Below are 20,460 nucleotides of genomic sequence, written 5' to 3' on the forward strand. Positions count from 1 at the left end.
AGAGCAAAGGTGATCTCTGTGGAGCATCAGACTGTTAGCAGTAATTTGTTCAAATTGTTCAAAGAAGCTGGTCTAAGATAATTGGAAGAAACTCATGGAAGACACCCCTGTAAAGTTAGTTATGACTTTTAATTGTTTTTACTTTTTTTGGCCTAAGGTAAACAAAAAGTGTAAGAATTGTTGACCTTTTACATCATCTGGTGGAAGTCCACCTTGTTTTTAGAATGACTAAGCAAGGAATTCCTGTTTCTGCTGCTTTTGTCCCTGCCCCGTGACTAAAAGTCCCACTAAGAGATATTTAATTCAATTCAATTCAATTCAGTTTATTTATATAGCGCCAAATTCACAACACATGTCATCTCAAGGCACTTTACAGTTCAACCAGATCATACAGTCAAATTGATACAAAGTTTTCTATCTAAGGAAAACCAGTTGATTGCATTGACTCATTGACTCAAATACAATCCCCCACACTAAGCATGCTTGTAGCGACAGTGGAGAGGAAAAACTCCCTTTTAACAGGAAGAAACCTCCAGCAGAACCAGGCTCAGTGTGAGCGGCCATCTGCCGAGGCCGACTGGGGTTCAAGGAGACAGAAGCAGAGATACAAAAAGCAGCTGTAAAAGGCGGCCCCGTCCAGGAAACACACAGCCAGGCAGACGAGCTCCAAGGCAGCTCCCATGCCAGAGGACGAAGAGAGCACATCCACTCAGTCACGGTCAGAGAAACAGGACCACACTGGAAAACAGGCCGATCTCCAACATCTATTAACAAGGGTGTTGATAGAAGCAGCACAGCTGATGTTTTTTTCCAGGATGACGTCACAGCCAAACAGGAACAGACGAGGCAAAGCTACTCTGAGGAAAAGCAGAGAGAGCAGAAGGTTAGAGATTGAACTAACAGATTCTGCAGAATAGGAGAACAGAGAGAGAATGAAGCAGAATGATGAAATGGGGGTCCCTATTTAACTTTGCTGTTATGCCGGTCATGACGGATGGCTTGAGTTTCTTCCCCTCGGTATGGTAGCAATGCAAACATTGCTTGTTGCAGCCTTGCTTTGTAGCATAGAGTAAAACTTTCCACAGAGCAAACACAGCAGATTTGCTACAAGGTCACTGTTATCCTGCAATCTGTGTGCATTATATGTTTTTAAATTGAAGATTTGGCTAGCCATAGGTCATAACACTGGTTCTTTTTATCTGTATAACGGCTTTGCAACATTGCAGCCTTGCTTTATGGTGTTTCTTGCGGTGTAAGTCACTACTCAAAGCTGAAATATCAGTATTGAAATGGTTATTAAAAACTTGTATCGCAACATATCTTCAAATTTTTTTTTAATGAAATTGGAGACGAAGGAGGTAAGTACAGGACAACAGTGGAAAAGGCCTGTTAAATGCTGCAAGACTTGAAACTGTGACATTGTTATGTTGGAAAAATGTGTACAGCAAGAGCTGAACTCTGACACTATTTCTCACAACAATCTTGTACCACTTCTGCTTTAACATTACCAACCAGTCCCAAAATAGGCAGGGTTAATCGTGTTGCAGAATTACCGTTTAAAAAGGGACATATAGCTGTAACAAAAGCAAGAGGTGTGAAGCCCACAGATGAACCAAAATTAAATGATGCATAGCTACAACTATAAAATATATTTTTTGTCATAATCCATGACATTTTATCTTTGAAAGATGTCCCCTCTCCCAGCAATGTGCTGGAATCTCCATATTTTGACCGCTGACCTATCTTCTGACGGCTGACAGCTGTCAGAATAAGTCTGCTCTGCTCTGATCAGATCAATGATGACGATTACAAAATAATTTAATTGACGCCCCTTATTTCAAGATGATAATGAAAACTAATAATAGTTTTTCGTCCTGAAGACTAAGGGCATTTCTCAATATGGATACTTGTGTGTTCTCATGTGCTCGTGTACTCGAAAAATGTCATCAGCCTCAGCCTTATTACTGTTCCAATTCACAAGAACACCAAGAACGGGCCAAGTCCCCGGATGTCCTCTCTCTTTACCGAGTATACATCAGAGCAGACTTGTTCGCTCTTAAAATTGACAGCTATCCCAGCATGCACTGCGGGAGCAGCAGCTTCCAACGGAGTACTCACAGAGCTAGAGTATTAGGGTAAAAGTTCTCTTTTCTGTTGCCGTTGTTTTATAAAAGTATGTTTTTAGATCATTAGAGGCGAGAAAATTTTACAAAAGTGACTGTATAACAGTGAGCAGCACTATATGGCCCATTTACTGATTAAATGCGTAATTTACAAAAAGGTTCCAATGTTGAGAGGGCCACCCAGTGGACCTCGGAGGCTAACTGCAGCCAGGGCTAATTTTAGCCCGTCTGCAGCACCCTTCTCTTGGCATACAGTAGCAGTGTGTGAAGTACCGCTGGCTCAGATGCCAATATTTTTTCATTTGGCAAAATGTTAATTTGATATGTGTTTATCTGACTGTGTTAATAATTGTTATCATACTAAATGAAAAAAGTAAGAATTTATTATTATCAAGAGGCTATTAAGTGAAATGCAACTCCAGACAAGCCGAGCATATGGTGATGTCACAAGTACGCTTCTGTTGACTCATATTTATGCTGCGTGCTCCCATTGTCCCTGAGTCCACACTTTCCTATGTTCTTCTAAAGAACATACTTTTTGAGGCCAGAATTCCGTACTTCCGTTCTTGTGAATTGAAAAACGGACTAAGACTAAATCTCAAGACTAAATCAGATGGCTGTCAAAAACAATGCTGGCTCTGATGCATGCTTGGTAAAGAGGGAGGGGCGAGAAAAACATCCAGAGACTTTTGTTTGTTCTCAGCCTTGCATTGTTGTGAAAAGGAACAGTGCTAGCGCTGAGGCTGATGACGTTTCACGAGCACATGAGCACATGAGAATGCACAAGTACACATACTGAGAAACGGCCAATGACTGGAGGGAATCAACTGTTTTTTCTAACCAATTTGGCAATATTGTCTCTAAAGGGCCTTGAGATGTATATATAAATAAAATGGAATTGAATTGAAACTGGTAACTAGCTTGCGTATGTTGTGCTCCACTGTGACTATTAGCATTTAAGATGTAGATAAATTCGGAACTTTTTACTCCTCTCCATTATGATTTTCAGTCCCACACTTCGATGTTTAAGTATAAGTTAGGAGACGCGTTGGTTAAAAAAAATTTGGGATCATGCCACCGAAAAATCTGTTAGTTAAACACATGGAGCTTTTTTAGCCAAAAATGGTAACAGATTGTAAATTTATACAAGTTAGTAATATAATGCAAGAAGCTTGAGAAAACATAGTTTGTTCTTCTTTACTAGTTAAAAAAAGCTTGGCTTCAAAGAGGACCACAACTCCCAGTTACAGGTTAAAATATTTTCTTATCGAACAGACAGAATCAAACTGCAGAGGTTCTTGAAATGTTTTTTTCTGGCATCATTATATTAATCTAGAGGTTCATAAATCTTTTTAAACAGAGCACAGAAAGAAGTAGGGAGAGCTGCAGATTTAAAGGTGAAACAGATTTACTAGGTTATGCAACATGCAATAAAATATATCTCCAAGTTTACCAGAAGGTTTACAAGAAAAGAATATGCTGTGCTATATTTAAAGTGCAGCATATCCATATTTTTCTGGATGGATGGGTGCATGATATATCAATTTTGTCATCGGAATTGCCTGTTATTCGTTATGAAAGCATTCAGGTTGAGTAACTCTAGGTCCATCACTCACCACCCAAGTGTCCCCACCAACTTTTATCACAAAGTTACACCCTTGGGATGGTGGTTATAGCTGATGATCAGTTGAAGTTTCAGCTGCTTGCTGTTAATCTATGCAGCAGGTGTTGGGTGTTCACTTCCTCATAGGGAACTGAAAGCATGGGCCTTGCCCATGCAATCACAACAAAGTTCCCAGTTTCTTATCAAAACCAGTTTATTTTTACTGCCCATCTGAAATCGATCCCATATTTTAACAAGATTTGTCAAATCTGTAGTGTATCATGTGTTAAGGAAACTGAGAGGATTTTTTTGTCCTGCTCAGCGTGTGAGCTGTTTTTAGGGAGGAATACATAAACAGGAAGCAGGCATAGCTGCTCTAAAGAGGCAAATGTGAAACTGCCCCAGTTCACCTATTAAGCAACTTCAGAATGACTATTGCAGAAAACCTCCATGCCGCTCACTGAACCCTGCTTAGACAAGAAGCAGGAAGTGAAACCGTTGAAACCTTGCTTCCAAGTCGGCCTCAAAATGTACATGTTATGTGCATTTCCTGCAAACCACAAATTTTTCTTAGAAATGAAGAGTGTGGGAAAGCTGAATGATTCAGCATAGATTTTTTAGACTCCTAAAATCTCCTTTTGTTTTGGTTTTATAACAGGCAACTGTTTGTAACTGTTATGTCATTTAGATGAAAGAAATTCTTATAGCAGACAATAAGAACCTGACTACACAAAGCTGACTTCAAACGCTGATTCAAGAAGAAAAAATCCTTTCAAAACAATCTATTTGAAATAAAAATGAAGCTACCACCTAAATTAATTGTGATTCACCTGAAAATGTTCAGTGGCCTAGTTAAAGTCATGTTGTGGCGTGACTTTTAAAAGGCTTTTGGTTAGAAACCCTCTGAGTGTGACTGATCTGTAAAGGTTCTAGAAAAAGTCTATAAAGCGTCTTCCACAATGATGTGAAAGCGCTCTTTTGCAGAGGTTTGATATTTTCCAATAATTTGTGAATTTGTGAGGTTTGTGTATTTATCCAGATAAAATTTTGTCTAATAGTATGTTTAAACTTCTGAAAAAAGCAGAAAAATAAACATTTGTGTGGACTAAAATTCTTCTTTACAACAGTCAACCTTGTTGACACTATTTTTGAATGTTTGGCTGAAATGTAAGAATGTTTCTCAATCGAATCATCAGCACGAGATGAAAGCCTGTGTCACAACAGGATGTGACATTCTTTACTGAGGCGTTGCAGAAGCACGACCGAGGAATGCTCTGAGATGGGCATAACTTGCCTGTGTGTTACTGGAAAACCCAAATCTGTTGCAAACGAGATCTTTCATACTTGCTTCGGTTTTCTGAAACAATACGAAGTGTTATCTTGCAGCCAGAAAGTTCGGACACAAAAGCAAAATAATATTTTCAACTTATTTTAAGATTTTTTTTTTTTATGCAGAAAAGGTCTGCAGACCCTCCACATTACATCTACACACCCTTCCTGTATTTGTCATAAAGCAAACTTCCACATCTGTTCAACGAGCAAACATTTAGGCAGGAAGCGCCCTGAAAACAAAGCAGCGCTGGCAGCGTCACACAATGATACTCTGTTGGGTGTTTCTCCAAAAACCCAGGGGGTCTACAGCCAAGCCGCCCAACCCACCCACCTCATGTAAAGTCAAAGAATCAAAATATTAAACATTAGTGTGCCAGATGTGAAACATGTGGCGTGACTTTGTATTTTTTTAATGTTGTTATTTTAGAGCATACAGCTCCCAGCTGTCGTGTCCCAGCAGGGCCTTGTCCCAATTTGCATATTTTTCCTCTTCCATTTCCATCTGTTATTTAAAATGCATTTAAAACAAGCTGCAATTCTGAGGTGCTGTGTTTGTTCAACACACACATTCAAGTAGCTTTTCATCATCTTCTAGTGTTTTTTTAATTTATTTTTTAAATCAGTATTAAGCCATGGTGTTTAATCTCTCTCCCACTTCAGCCAAAACACATTTTTTTCCATGTTGGAATAAACTGACACTCTCTCTGTCTTTCTTCTTTCTCCTCCCTGAGGAGGAACAGTGGCTGCTAATCTATGTTTGCAGCCGGTGATCCCCCACCGTTGTGGCATTCTGCAGAACAGGGAAAAGGAAATATTTCCCTTCTGCCCTTGGTACCATGTAGTCTCTAAAAAAAACCTGCTTTCAGCTTCACTGTGGTCTTTTCTGGACTCTATCTTTCCCGTCACAAAGCTTCTCACAACAACTTCCTATGACAAACTGCAGGGTGTTAGGCCTCAGATAAGTCTAGTGTGTGTTTATGATGTGTTGAAAGTGTTGTTTATCTGGCTTTTATGGTCGAGTAGGACAAGAGGATGAGATAAACTTTCCAAACATGGAATACTTGAGCGCAGGGCTCCAATTTTCTAGCCGCCTACAAAAGTATTCATCCAACGCTTTTTAAAATGTCCTGCCTTTCGTCTGATATACCATGTTTTTTAAATTTCTTCTTCGTTAAAATGTAATAATAACTTCAAAGCCCATTATTACACTTCATATTTCATTGTTCATGCTGGATTTACATCTAACCACATTAAAATATAAAAATAAAAACAGGACTTAGAGGAATGCTACTGATAATATCGCTGTTTGAAGATCATTCTATGTGTTTTTCAGCTCCAAATGATAACTCACAGAAGCATGAGTCACTCTTAAAATCTCAACGCCAGAGAGAGAAATCAGCACAAATTCATTAATGACTGTTTGGAGGTTTTGGAGGTTGTGCATTGCACAGGGAATTTGTGGAAATTAGGTCATTAGGAACAAAAAACAAAAACAATACCAAGACGGATATAATCAGTTGTGTGTTTGTTGGAGAGTCATGTCATTAGTCAGAGCTGGTGATATGTTCTAAACCTAAGAAGTGCTATGAGGATTACACTCTCATGCACTTTGTTTTTCTTTTTTTTTCTGTAATCAAAAGCCTACTTCAGAGCCTGCCCTGAATCACTCTACCGTGACTTCCAAAACACGTCTCTAACCTTTTCGACATTATGTTCTAATGTTTAAAAGGTTTAATTGTTTTGAAAGACGGTGACAACAGTGTGCACCAAGGTATTTGCAAAAATCTCTTTTCATGTCTATGCAGATGATTACCTTGACCAAGTAAAAAAATAAAATTTTCTGTCTCTCTGATATTAAAATATGGATGTTCTGATAATAAATTTTAATAATGAAAAATTGAGGTCCTAAAGGTCTATTTAGATTTTCTTCTGATTTCACTGCATCCATGAGTCTAGGAGCGTTGTGGTCATTTTAGATGCTGATATGAGCTAGCCTTTCCAAAGCTAGTGAATTACAGGGAGCATAATTCAGTTTGGTAAACACCCTTTGACTCCCGGCAAATCTGGCTGGACCAATCACAGCGTGGGAGGCGGGACTTTATTCATCACTTTCAGCCTATGTATATGTTCTCTTTCATCCTCTGATATGGGAGCTGGCTCGGAGCTCGTCTTCCTGGTTGTGTGTTTCCCCAGATGCGGCCACCTGTGGAGCAAGTTGACAGTTACCTTTTTGTATCTCTGCTTCTTTCTGTATGTCTGCTTCTGTCTCTGTTAAAAGGGAGTTTTCCTCTCCACTGTTGCTACAAGCATGCTTTGTGTGAGGGATTGCAGAGAATCAGTGAGTGGAAGCAATTGGTTTTCTTAGAGAGAAAACTTTTTTTTACCAATCTGACTATGATCTGGTTGAATTGTCTCTGTAAAGTGCCTTGAGAAGACATTTCTTCTGAAAGTCAGGTGTAATGAAGCAGAGACAAATTTGATTTGATTTTTTTATCCCAACCTAAATCAAACTAAAATAGGGTATATATAGCTGGGATTTCACAAAGTATATTATATGAAATTAATATTTCTTTTTTCTAAATCGGGAAGTCAATAAAAAGAGTTGATAGTAGTAGAATGTGGCTCTATTTAGTCCTTTTGACTGAAAACAAAGAAAGCCTTTTTGTCATTTTTAACCTGTAAAATTAAAATAAAAAAAAGATTCCCCTTCTCTCTGTTGTAAGGTGTATCACAAAACATTCAAATAAAAAAACTAAAGTCTGTGAGATAACACAATTGATGTCTTGCAGCTGACATCACAGATGTTGGACTATAGCCACAGCCATATATTTAGTACCTGCTCTGGTCCCTGCATAAAAGATGTTGTGCCGTCCAGTGTGACAATAAAGACAGTGACCCAAATATTTCTTTTTACCAAAAGAGAATTAACTTCTACAGAGACGGCTGTCAGTGATTAGAAGGGCTGATGGGATACTGACTGCAAGTAGCCATCTGTGCAGTGTAGTTTTCGGAACAGGTGAGCTAGTTTAAGCTGTTGACAGCTCGATTTAATGCGTTTTACAATTTTTTTCCCAGAAAACATATGTGATTACACTGATTAGACACTTGGTGAAAGAAATGCATTTCATATTAAATTCTTAAGATTTTGCTACAGACATTATAGTTGTGTTTAGCTGTTTAGATGAATTAATCATAAAGATCAGCAGAATGTGACTTCATTTACATATGAATATCTTCTTGTTTTTTGAGTGCCATATTGTGGGTCAATAACACAGCTTTAAAATAATAATAGGGATCTGATCTGAGGATGGATTCTTTATAGGATTCATGTAAGTATTGAAAGAAAAAATCTGTAACCCTGTCTGTTGAAGAAAGGTGTTGAAAAAAAAGTCTGCAGCGACAGATTTCTCTTTGTATCATTTAAGCTCACATAGATTTAAATTACAATGATCCTTTCTGGTCAGAGGGGAAGAGCCTCGGAGCTAAGCTAAACATTCTTCACTCAATATGACTTAGACAACTTGTATTGTCACAAAAAACAGAATTACGTTCAGTACAACTTTCAGACAGTAAATTAACATTTCTATTCCAGTGCGGCAGTAATCAAATGTAAAAAGTGTGGGGGAAAAAAAAACATGGTGCAAAAAAAACTGCATTGATATGGAAGTTCAGATCATTAATATATGTGGTGCAAATATGCAGTATTTTTGGTTTGGTGTTATCACTGTGATGGAGAGTTTGTGATATGGTTTAGAGTTTTATTTTCAACTGTTAAGCAGTCTGATGGGAGTGGGGAAGAAACTATTGCAGAATCTGCTGGACCTGCATCGAATGCTGCAAAGCCTCTTCCCAAAGGGCAGCAGGGAGAACAGTCCATGGTGGGGGTGTGAGGGGTCACTGATGATATTTAGGGCTCAGGACACACAGCACTGAGATGAAATACCTTTTATGGAGGGAAGAGGAGCCCCGATGATCTTCTTTGCTGTTCTCACCACTCCTCTTACTTTCTTCCAGTCTGAGGTGCTGCAGCCTCCACACCACACAGTGAGACAGCTGGTCAGAACGCTCTCTGTGGTGCTTCTGTAGAAGGTCGTGAGGATGGGTGGGGAAAGGTGGGCTCTCCTCATCCTCTGCAGGAAGTACAAGCGCCTTTGTGCCCTTTTGACCAGTGAGGTGGTGTTTACAGTCCAGCTGAGGTTGTCTGTGATGTGCACCCCCAGTTTATTTGGAGCAGCTGACCACCTCTACAGCTGAGCTGTTGATGAGCAGTCAACCCTGGTTAGGTTGGTTCTTTTTGAAGTCGACGATGATCTCTTTCATCTTCTCCACATTAAGGATCAGGCTACCTTATAGTGGTCATAAGGTAGACTCATCAATAAGTCACGCTTCTGAAACACATATATACTTAAAAATGTGATTAGATCAACTAGTATGAATCTTTTTAAAAAGCACCATACATTTCTGAATGGTTAAATTCAAAAAGTTGTAGGTGTATTGATTCTTATGTTTTTGCATAATGTTAAAATATAATCTGAATATATCTGCATGATGAAGGTAGGTGAAGGAACTGAAAGACGTTTTTTCTGAGGCTGTAATGACAGAGGCTATATTTGCAAGAGATCTGTCAGTGTCCAGCCAGAGGATATGACATTTTCATTGCTCAGTGATGCAGCACTGTGTTCTGCACAAGGCCAGGATTGACCAGGCACCCATCAGCTTGCCTTTATCCCCGCTGTGCCCCATCCCTGCCCTTAATCTGCCTGATCGATGGCCCTGGGTCGGCGTCACCAGGCAACCGAGGATGACACCAAAGCTTCTCAATGCCTGTTCTATCTTCACTCACTCCGATGCTGCACAGCTGTAGTGAAATAAAAGGAAAATTACTCATAAAAACAGTGAGAAGTCCAAAGGAATAAGAGAAAATCAAAGGACAAAAAGGTTAGAGTAATGTGCCCTGAAAGCACAGAGAGAATTGTTTTCTAGGCTGCTGTCAGATTGGTTGATGGATTGTCTGCTCACATGCAATGGAAAGATAGCATCGTGATTCAGATTAGCACACACTTTGCTGCAGTGTCGGACTGCTTTTGGTAAAAGCACCTTTGGTCCTTGACAAATTTACCTGAAGGTTTCCTGTCCAGTATTACCACTGCTGAGTGAAGCGTCATTCTTGAAATCCTTCCATATTTACTGCGGGTCTAAATTCAGCTTGTTTCATCTAAAGTGTCCTCTCATTTCAGATCAAGATTACTCTCATCATTTATAATTATTGTAGATAAAAGCAACCACTTTCTCACCTCAGTGTGTTCAGACAATAATACAATGCTTCCAAAATGCATTTGGATACAGAATTTCCACAGTTTGTCACACTTACATGTTTCTAATCATTAAATGTAATTCATCCTCAAAGATAACCTTAAAATATTATGATTTAGGAATTCAGGGAATATTATTTTGCTTAATCTAGGCTTCACATACTGTGATACACTCAGACTTGATTTATTACCATACTGGCCAAATCAGTAACCAGGAATCAGGAATCCCTTACACAGAGAGTCCTAGTGGCCTGAGTATTATTATATAATTGTTGGTATATTTTGGTAAATGTTTTTACAGGTTAAAGCAGGATTCTTTTTTCAGTCTTGGAGTCCCAGAATGTGTGAGAGACAGAGAAAGGACCCCCTGTATGGTGACCAGATCTAAAAAAAAAAAAAAAAAAAGTAGGATAATCAGGAAGCTAATGAGGGACAATTTGTGAATTGCTTTTCAACTCGGCTGGTAATTATGGAAGTAGTTAATGTATTATTTAATCTGTTAATGTTAATTAGCTGCTGACGGGTGTAAAAAATGAACTTGCTATGGTTAATGTGGTTACGCATCACGACAAGTATCCACAAAAAAACCCCCAAAAAACAAAAACAGTAAAAATCCTTCTAGTATTCGTTTCAGAACAACCAGAAGCAATAAACATCACAAAAATTACTCTGATCCAGAAATGCAGAAACTAAAGTTCTCATAAAAAGGAATAGCAGAGTTTAAGCTAGCAGAGCTACTTCAACGTGCAGTTACCTTAAAGGCACACCGCGGAATTCGTGACCTAAAGAGTTCACGCATATGAGTTATATTAAATGATTCCTCAGGCCGATATACAGCGCTTGATACTAACTATGCTAAAAGCAGGGCTCCCTTCTTGAAATGCAGACTATATTAGTCGGGAGATGATTAAGTTGGCCAGGTCATGTGACCTGGAAGAACGTATCCCTTTATGGAGCTAAGGCTTTTGGTCTACTATTTTTCTACCTGCTCGACTGCTGTTCATGGCTTAGGCAAGGGAAAAGTTTAAACCTTCTGAAGATGCTTAAAGTCGTAGGGAACCGTCTGTTCCAACCGTTTAATTTCCGAATTCTACTTGTTGATGTCAAATGTCAATGGTCATTTATCAAGGGGGCGGGATTGTTGTGGCGCAAGGTTCGCAAGCAAGTTTGGTTGTGGCCATTTTGTTGGAAGCATCTTGCTTACCAGTTAACAACTTAGTGCTAGTAGGTTCCCAATAGAAAATTACATTGGGACCAAGTAGCACTATATCAACGACAATGTCAAGAAATGCTATGGACAGCAGAAAAAGTTTTGTGCCATGAGTCTTCTCTTACTTTTTTCATTTAGTGGGGTAATAATAATTAACACAGTCAGATAAACACAAATCAAATGAACATTTTGCTAAATAAAACAAAAAACTTGCTATCAGAGCCAGCGGTACTTTATACACGGCTATGCTGAAAGAGGGCTGCTGCAGACGGGCTGCGGTTAGCCCTGGCTGCTGTTAGCCTCGGAGGTCCGCTGGCTGCCGCGGCCCTCTCAACTTCAGACATTTTTTTTAAATTACGCATTAAATCGGTAAATGGACATATAGTGACAGTTTAAAGTATAATTTTCTCGCCACAAATGCATACTTTTATTGAACAACAGCAACAGAAAAGAGAATTTTTAACCATCTCTCTTGCCGCTGAGTCCGATGTGTGGTTTTTGAACATGAAGGATGAGCAGGTAGCCAGTTTCATCTTACAGTTTGAGTTGTAGCTGCGTGCAAGAATTGAAAATATTGCACAGGGTGAGCCTGGCTTTAATGTAATATGTGATGTTTGGATTTAATTAATTCCCTGTTTCAGAGAGCAGTAGTGCAGAACACCCTTGGCAACTACTGGCATTAATCAATTACAGCAGTATAGGAAAAGTGTTTTAAGGACAGTTAATCATCATAGTTACGTGATGGTTGTCGGTTGTTAAGGACCTCGATAACAGGAGTGATAGAACAATGATATAGTCAATCAGAAACATCTATGGGAGCATACAGTACTTGGCTTAGGCCCCGTCCACACGAAGTCAAACCCTGGCCTAAACGCACAAATTTTTCACCAAACCAGCCTCTCATCCATACGAAGCCGGCGTTTTGGGGGTCTGTAAACAATCTTTTTTTTATTAAGCCTTCAGTGTGGGAAGATTTTGAAATGCCTTTTTTGCGTTTCCATCTTTAAGCTCTAACCAAATTTTTTTTCTTACACGCATGCGTCATAGCGTCGCCTCTAAACACGCATGCGCGACACAGTATCACAACAACAATGGCGCCGTACTGTGTTGAATGGTTGCTGCTCATGCTACTCACCCTGCTGTCGGGCTTACAACAGAACCTTCTTCTTCTGGAATATCTCCAGGAAGAACAGAGCAATATTGACGACATAGTTCAGCACCTGAATTTGACTGAACCACGAAAATGGACCCACAGGGCAACCATGTATAAATATTACTGCGCATGCCCAACATTTCGTTGCCTGTTTTCGCCCATTTTTGCTTTGGCACCACAGCGCCACTTACAGGCCTGGCATACATTTTGCAGCGTTTTCATGCATTCGTGTGGACGATCACATTTATTTTACGTCTCCGTCTTTACGACAAACGTTCTGGAAAATATTAGCGTTTCGTGTTCATTTTGACTTCGTGTGGACGGGGCCTTACTCTCTATGAAGATTTCTGGCAGGTAAAGCCAGGCCTATAAGCTTTGGCAGCTTTGACCTATGCGTCAGGAGACACTAGTCTACCAGTTAATAAAATAAAAATAAAAGAAAAGATTTATAAGCCTAAGCTTTACACTTTTCAAGATCTGAAACAAATAAGCAATGCTTAAATTCATCACATTGTAAAGTAATAGAATGACAGTCGTTTAAGTTTTGTTGAAGTTTTTTCATTTTATTTTGGTTTCCCAAAAAGTTATTTAGAAGTAATTGGTAAAGGGAAAAATATATATTTTCACAGCACTGTATCTGTTCTGCACAGATAAGATTCAAACTATTAGTGTTCTCTGAACTGAGTTTTTGCCTGACTAACATTGGCAGAGGTGGTTTTCATTCTGAGGTTTCATCATTCAATAGAGCACAGCTCTATGGGTTTCCTGCAGGGACGTCATGTTTCTTTTTTTAACCCCCAGAGGATCAACTTTTACCCCATTTACCACATTTCAAAGACTTATCTTTAATTTTCATATCTGCATCTGACTCTTTTAGCTCTTGCCTCTTTATCATTACAGCGGCTTCCGCCACACCATTCTATGTGCGTAACACAGTTACAATGCCTTTAGATTTTACTTCCCTCTTCATTTCTGTGTTTTCTCTCTCAGTTTTGCTGGTCAAGCAAGTGTGTTTGCGACAGCATGTGAAGCCTGTAATTGAGTGTGTCCACCCACCGTTTTGCAGCAGAGACATAGCAGTGAAAGCCTCCATTGTGTCAGATACAATTGATATGTACACATACTTATCACACCCCTTACACGCTCAGTGAGCCTTCGCTTTGAAAAGTCGTTAGCTCAGAGATGTGGCTGCAGGGCGGAGGTGTTAGCGGCATCATTACTAAACTTTGTCACTCTACCGTAATGAACCTAAGAGGCTACATTTGTGGCACTCTGAAAAAACGAGACAGTGATGCAACATGTAACAAAGAAAACCCCCTAAGCTTGGTTTAGACTCGGATCATATTTTTATGAGGTTGGATTTACTTAAACAATGAACTGCATTTCTTGAGTCAATAAATAGAATTTGAAAAAATTATGCTACAGGAAAGTCTTTTGTTAGGCATCCTGGTAAGATTGTGATATCAGGGAACGTTTTGTTCCAAGTTCACAGACAAGAATGTTAGGTTCCTTCTGATTGGGCTGTGGTTTTTTATCAGTCTCACCCACATAGTTTGTCATGTCTGAATTCAAAGCTCTGTCATAAAGTCAGCCCGCTGCTGTAGAAATAGTTTTTTTTGCAGTTTTGCTTCTGCATACTTTCACTGGTTATTTCATAATAACGGATATTCAAGTTTTTTTAATAAGCCCAGTGGGGGTGGGGAGATTAAACATACCTATATCCTATTTCTTTTTCTTGCCTCCTTGCTAATTAAACCCATTTTTTTTTTCTTTATATCTTGTTGATGTTCAACTCTCCTTATCACTCCTGGAAACTATCAGATTGACCCAGAGATGCTGCGCTGATCTCCCCGCAGCTGCAGTAAGGTGGCTACAAACATGACCAGCAGTGCTGTGTTTCATTAGCCTCGTGAGACCATCCTGATCTCGCAAGCTTTCCAGGTTTCACTCGCAGATTGGTCTGGAGACTCTCCGTTAAAGAAAAATTGGAGCCGTTCACCAACGAACGTCCAATCAGCGTTGGCTTTGAGGTGGGTTGAGGTGTGACGCAACGAGAAGACAGTTCAGTCTAAAGAACATGCCGGCTTCAGCTGATGAAACTAGCGTTAGCGTGGCTATCGAGCAAGTTTTATCGGAATTACAGAGTATTTCTTCACTGAAAGAAGAGCAAAACACTGCTCTGGAGGCTTTTCTCAGAGGAAAAGATGTTTTTGCTCTTCTCCCGACTGGTTTCGGCAAGAGTAGCCTGGCTTGTGGTTGTGTTTTGGTTGTCGCTCTGTTAGTACGTCATATGCTTCGTTGATCTGATTGGTTTATTTGGCCCGTCTTTCACCAACATAGGCCAGTCAGCTAACCAGTATTTTCGCCCCTTCCCAAAATTACTTCAACGGAAGGTTTCCAGATGGATATGCGGAGCAAATCCATCTGGCGGAGTCAGGTTAGTGTTTCATTGACTAGGAAAAAAAAGTACTCTGACCATCTGTTTAGGAACCGACTGTTTGGTAATCCTTCGGAATCTGGTCACTTCACCCCTGCTTTCAAGGCTCTCCCCGCCTGGGCAAGGGCCCAGGTTGAGTTGATGACAGAGTCTGATGGGGGGCCGGTTCATGTTTTCACAGAGCTTTTCTCATTTATATGTGCAAATAAGGAGGCAAACGTGTTCAAACACACAGTTTCCGCAGCCATTATGCCCAAAGTCAAGCAACGTTTCAGTGCAATTTTGATAAATTTCAATGTAACCAGTGTTTGTACTAAAATTGTCTGTACAGAGCACTGGGGAGGGAGCCAAGATGCCAGTCAAAGGGCTGATACCAGTGGCGGCTCAAGACCAAATTTATCATTTTGTGGGGACACATAACAAAAGAACTGCACACATAAAAAGAGCTTTTTGTTATTATGTGATATATTAAATAAGCAAAAAAGCCAATGCTGCAGATTCCTGATTTAACAGATGAAAACTACAATCCCATCATATATGTGTGAAACTTAAATTGACTCCAGTCCTGTAAAGCTAAAATACTGTAACTTTCAGCTTCATCCCTTCTCCCTCACACCTTTCTCTAACAATTTTTCCAGGCTCCTGCAGAGCTGAAGAAAAAGCTGAGGGAATTCATTTTATTGAGGAATGTCAATGCTAGGATCCACACAAATGTTGCAAGATAGTAGCTCTACTGGGCTTTGACACCCCTGGACTGGTGTTGTGTTAGAAAATGGGATATAAGTCTTTCAGATGACTATTCCACAATTTAGGAAAAATGTTTTTATACATGAATAAGACACTTCTTTTAGGCCACCAGGTTTCAAGTAATTAAAAAAAAAATTGACTTTAATGATGAGCACAAAGTTTATGGTTAAAGGCGAATGCGTTTTTTTTTTACATTTGGCCCTTGATTTGACGTTATTACATCATGTTCTACTCACCCATATGAGTCTTGTGTCAGTTGGAGCCGTTCTGAAGATATTCCATTAGATTATATCCAAGTAACGTCTTCCTTTGGGCAACGAGTTGAAGGCACAAACTAAACTGTTCATTATTTATTCTTTATGGTACGCCAGCATTCATAAGATATAGGCAAATCACTGTCCCCCAGACATCCACGGTTATATTTTTTATATTTATATTTTTGAAAACGAAGCAGCGCGCGCCGGCCACCATTCATTCTTCCTGTCCGCTGAACAGCTGCTAGTTTTAATTACATGCCTGGAAGATTTCTAGTGCTACTACCACAGATGATCTCGCTCTCGAAATGGAATTGAACAATTCAGATTAGCTCGCCAAATGAATAGAAGGGGTAGAGCATAGCCGCCTGTGGTCTGGGCTGCCTGTCACGACTCCAGTGCGCATTTGCAGATGACGTCATACACGTGCCGCTTTGTTTTAAAAAAATAAATATAAAAAATATAACCGCGGATGTCTGGGGGACAGTGATTCGCCTACGTTATGAATGCTGGCGTACCATAAAGAATACATTATGAACAGTTCAGTTTGTGCCTTTAAGTTGATTGCCCATAGGAAGACGTTACTTGGATATAACCTAACGGAATATCTTCAGAACGGCTCCAAATAACACAAAACTTGTGAGTAGAACATGATGTAATTACGTAAAATCAAGGGCCCAATGTAAAAAAAACGGTGTTCCCCTTTAAAGGCCTTGTTGCCCTCAACTCAGTCTTGGGGTGCTAGCGTTCAGTCCTGAATACCGCTGTGTTCTTCTAACTTTTAGAGGCATGCCAGCTCTTAAACCCTTGATTAAAATTTCTGAATTGGATCATTAGCCATTCAGGTCTGTGTAGGCTGTGGTTGCCAGCATTTTATTTGATTTTATCTTTTGGAGAAAAGATACATTATAAGGAGGAAGGTTTCCATCTGTACTCTGGATCTCATGCACTGCCGCCCGACTGGCTGTCTGCTGCTGAAAGCTTCTGCTTGGTTGTCCTCAGTCCCTCAGGCAGTCAGGGACCTTCTTTCCACTCCTGGAAATGTGGAAGACATGTTTAGGGGGTAGAGAATGACTCTTCAGTCTGTGACATGTTGAGCAGGATGGCCAAGAAGTGATTGGATTGGGGCAAGAATGCCATTGGCATATAAATATGTGTTTCAGCACATTAGCTATCACATGGAGCTGTTAATGTTTTGCATCTGTGGGGAATTGCTTTTATCCTCAGTTAAACCAATTATGTCTAGTCTTGTAGTAGAATGGTGAATATCAAAAGTGTAAGTTTAGTTATTTGGTTTTACCTAAGTAACAAGACAGAACCCTTCATCCGTCTTGAGGATTATGATTTTTTTATGTTCTTCAAAAAACTAACTAGGATACAGTCCTTGCGATGATACAGACTTTTACTCTATAGTAACAAGTAAGGTTTACTACAATATGGGTTTATTCAATGTTGGATATTGTTGTTTTTCAGGTAGCATAATAAAAGGTGGTAATTTTGGGATTCAATGTGACCTGATGTGATAATAATAACTGACCTTGAAGCGAAGAGTTTATTAAGTAATTTATTTCATAATTTCAAAGGATTTTAAATTGTTTTGGAAATAAAATTTCCATTTATTGTCTTTGAGATAATTTGAACAGAACACAATAAATAAAACTTACATGATGCATAATAACTTGTATAATAAAGATTATTTTAGAAAAATAAATGATTATCAAGTTTATGTTTTTAGTGCTCATAAAGGAAATGTATGCAATTCAAACAATAAACTTTATGTATTTTATACAAATGAATCATTAGTATTATTTAAACTATGATATTAATAACTACACTTATTAATGCTAAATTCGTAAACCTGATAATTATGTATTTTAAATAAATAATATATATCAAAATAATGAATAATGCCTGATTAAATAGGTTTGGGTTAAATCAACTGTAAAAAGGAAATAGGAAAATATTTTGTAATGAAATTATATCATTCTTAAAATTTGGGTGAAATATTTTTTGTGTGTGTATGAAAACTGGGACTCGTTTGCTCAGCGATAAATCGGTTCTTTGTAAAACATATTGTGCTATAGTTATGGCTTCAGGTATTTTCTCCAAAAAAGCAAAGAAAAAACATTTTTCTTGTTCCATTGCAGACTCATGACAATATTTAATTGTGAACAATCAAAATACTTCTCACATATTTGATTAATAAGAGATGTAAAGCACATTTTTATGTTTTAACCTTTTTATTATTGAAAATTGGAAAATATGATGTATGCCTGTAATCCTATGGGAGGTGATTTCATGTCTTGATTATGGAGATTCACATAGGTATGGTGGTTCAGAATATTTCCTTACATGAACATGTCAGGGTTCTTATCAAAATAGACCTTATGTGTGCATAATTGAGTTTCATAAAGGCATAAGCTGATAAGACATAAAGTGTTTATAAGTTACCTTAAAATTGCCAGTGTATGCCAAATCACATTATCAATTACCCCTTGGATTTGGATTTTGGATTCAAAGTAAGTTTACGTATATTTAATTTGCCCTGTTGGGAAGACTTATGCAGTCCACAGGTGACCAGAATGCTAATGCTCAGAGTGAGGTGGGTGGTGGAGGGGTTGTGGAAATCTTTTCTGCATGATCGGAGGAGATGTTATACCAGATGTGGAGCCATCAAGTCATCTCCATGTGATGTATTTGTTCTGCCCTACCACTGAACCTGATGATTCCAATCTGCACTATTTAATTCACTGTGCAGATTGGACTCACCTGGTTCAGTGGCTAGACAGAACAACTACATGACACAAAGATGACTTGAAGGCTTCACATTTCCCATCTCTGGTTTTGTGGGAGGAACTGCAGCAAAGAGAGGAAAAATTCCCTTTAACCTAACAGAAACCCACAGCAGAACGAGGCTCAGTGTGAGCGACCATCTGTCAAGGTTGACTGTTGGTTCAAAGAACACAAAAAGCACTGATCCATGAATACTTTCTATGAATAGGATACTAGTAAACTAGATCCGCAGGTGTCTCGGTCTGTGAACAAAACAAATAAGCAGATGAGCTGTAAGTTTGTTTTCATGTCAAAAGGTACGTATCAAAGAGAGAACGTACAGTTAGTGGTTGAACTGACAAATACTGCAGAATTGGAGAATAGAAATAGAATGAAGCAGATTAATAAAAAGTGGTCCCTATGTCCTCCAGCAGCCTAAGCTTATAGTAACAAAGTTATAGAACTTGAGCTATTGTACTTGAGCTATTCTATCTATAAGCTGTTTCAAAAAGGAAAGTTTTAGGCCTAGTCTTGAGATCAGACAGGGTTTCTGCCTCATTGACTAAAAATGGAAGTTAGTTCTACAGGAGAGGTACCTGATAACTACCGTAAAGGAAATTCTAGAAACCAGTGGTAAACCTGCAGATCGAGAGCAATGGGCTCTGTTAGGAACATAAGGAAACGTCAGCGAGATATACGTTAAGATAGGGCTTGGTTAATTAGGGCTGTATAAATGAGAAGGAGGACTCTAAATTCTATTCTGGATTTATACTGGAGACACTTTCAAACCAGATGACAGGCCAAATAAGTAAGAGAAAGTATGACTGCTACTTTTGATTGATTGTTGATTATTTTCTAAATTAAACAATAAATAATCAGATAGCAATGGGTTCCTCAAAGATTTTTCCTGACTTAAACCAGGTCAATCTAACACTTTTCTACGTGGGGAGTTCGGGGTAGTGTATATCGACAGACACAAAAGTTTGACTATATCCATATTCCTCAACTTCCTTTTAAATGATCAGCTACATCTAGGTGTGCAACCAGAATGTCACTCCACAGATATCAGCAGTGGTTTCAGAATGGACATCCAGTCAGAATCAACAGGAAACTCATTGAAAATAACTAAATCCTTTTGAAACCAGAATCATTAAACACATTGACATCCTTGATGAGCATACTGTATGAGAACTCCAGGGAGGACTGGATTTGAAAGTCAGCTTTTAACGTAACAGTGTTTTCTGTTTGCGAATGTGTCATTTACTCAGTCATTCTCTCCCATTCTGATCATTTCTTCTCATCTGTTTCTATGTTTACACAAGATTCCAACCAGACTGTGGGAGGCGAGGTATACTCATAGAAGGAGGGAACCATGGAGTGTCCATTATCAGAGCAGTCTGCCACGGTGGACGAGCTGTTGGAGGCATGCATCCAAGCCTTCGGTTTGTCTTTCAACCTCATTTAAAAAAAGGTTTTAATGTGTAATTTATAGAAGCAGACGTATTCTGACTAAACCT

The 20,460-nt window shown here is 39.0% G+C and overlaps 1 protein-coding gene across 2 annotated transcripts in view; it reads left to right on the forward strand.

Annotated features, from left to right (window-relative positions):
- The window catches only part of LOC119772167 (RAS guanyl-releasing protein 2-like), a 121,353-nt gene that overhangs the window by 14,287 nt on the left and 86,606 nt on the right, over positions 1-20,460 (forward strand). For both annotated transcript variants that reach the window (XM_038268491.1, XM_038268492.1), the window contains exon 2: positions 20,266-20,385. In XM_038268491.1, the coding sequence (XP_038124419.1) occupies positions 20,316-20,385 (70 nt within the window). In that variant the 5' untranslated portion in view covers positions 20,266-20,315. The remainder of the gene's footprint in view (positions 1-20,265; positions 20,386-20,460) is intronic.

Source organism: Cyprinodon tularosa, unplaced genomic scaffold (genome assembly GCF_016077235.1).
Source record: "Cyprinodon tularosa strain WSP-4 unplaced genomic scaffold, ASM1607723v1 ctg70, whole genome shotgun sequence".
In the NCBI taxonomy this organism is placed as follows: domain Eukaryota; kingdom Metazoa; phylum Chordata; class Actinopteri; order Cyprinodontiformes; family Cyprinodontidae; genus Cyprinodon; species Cyprinodon tularosa.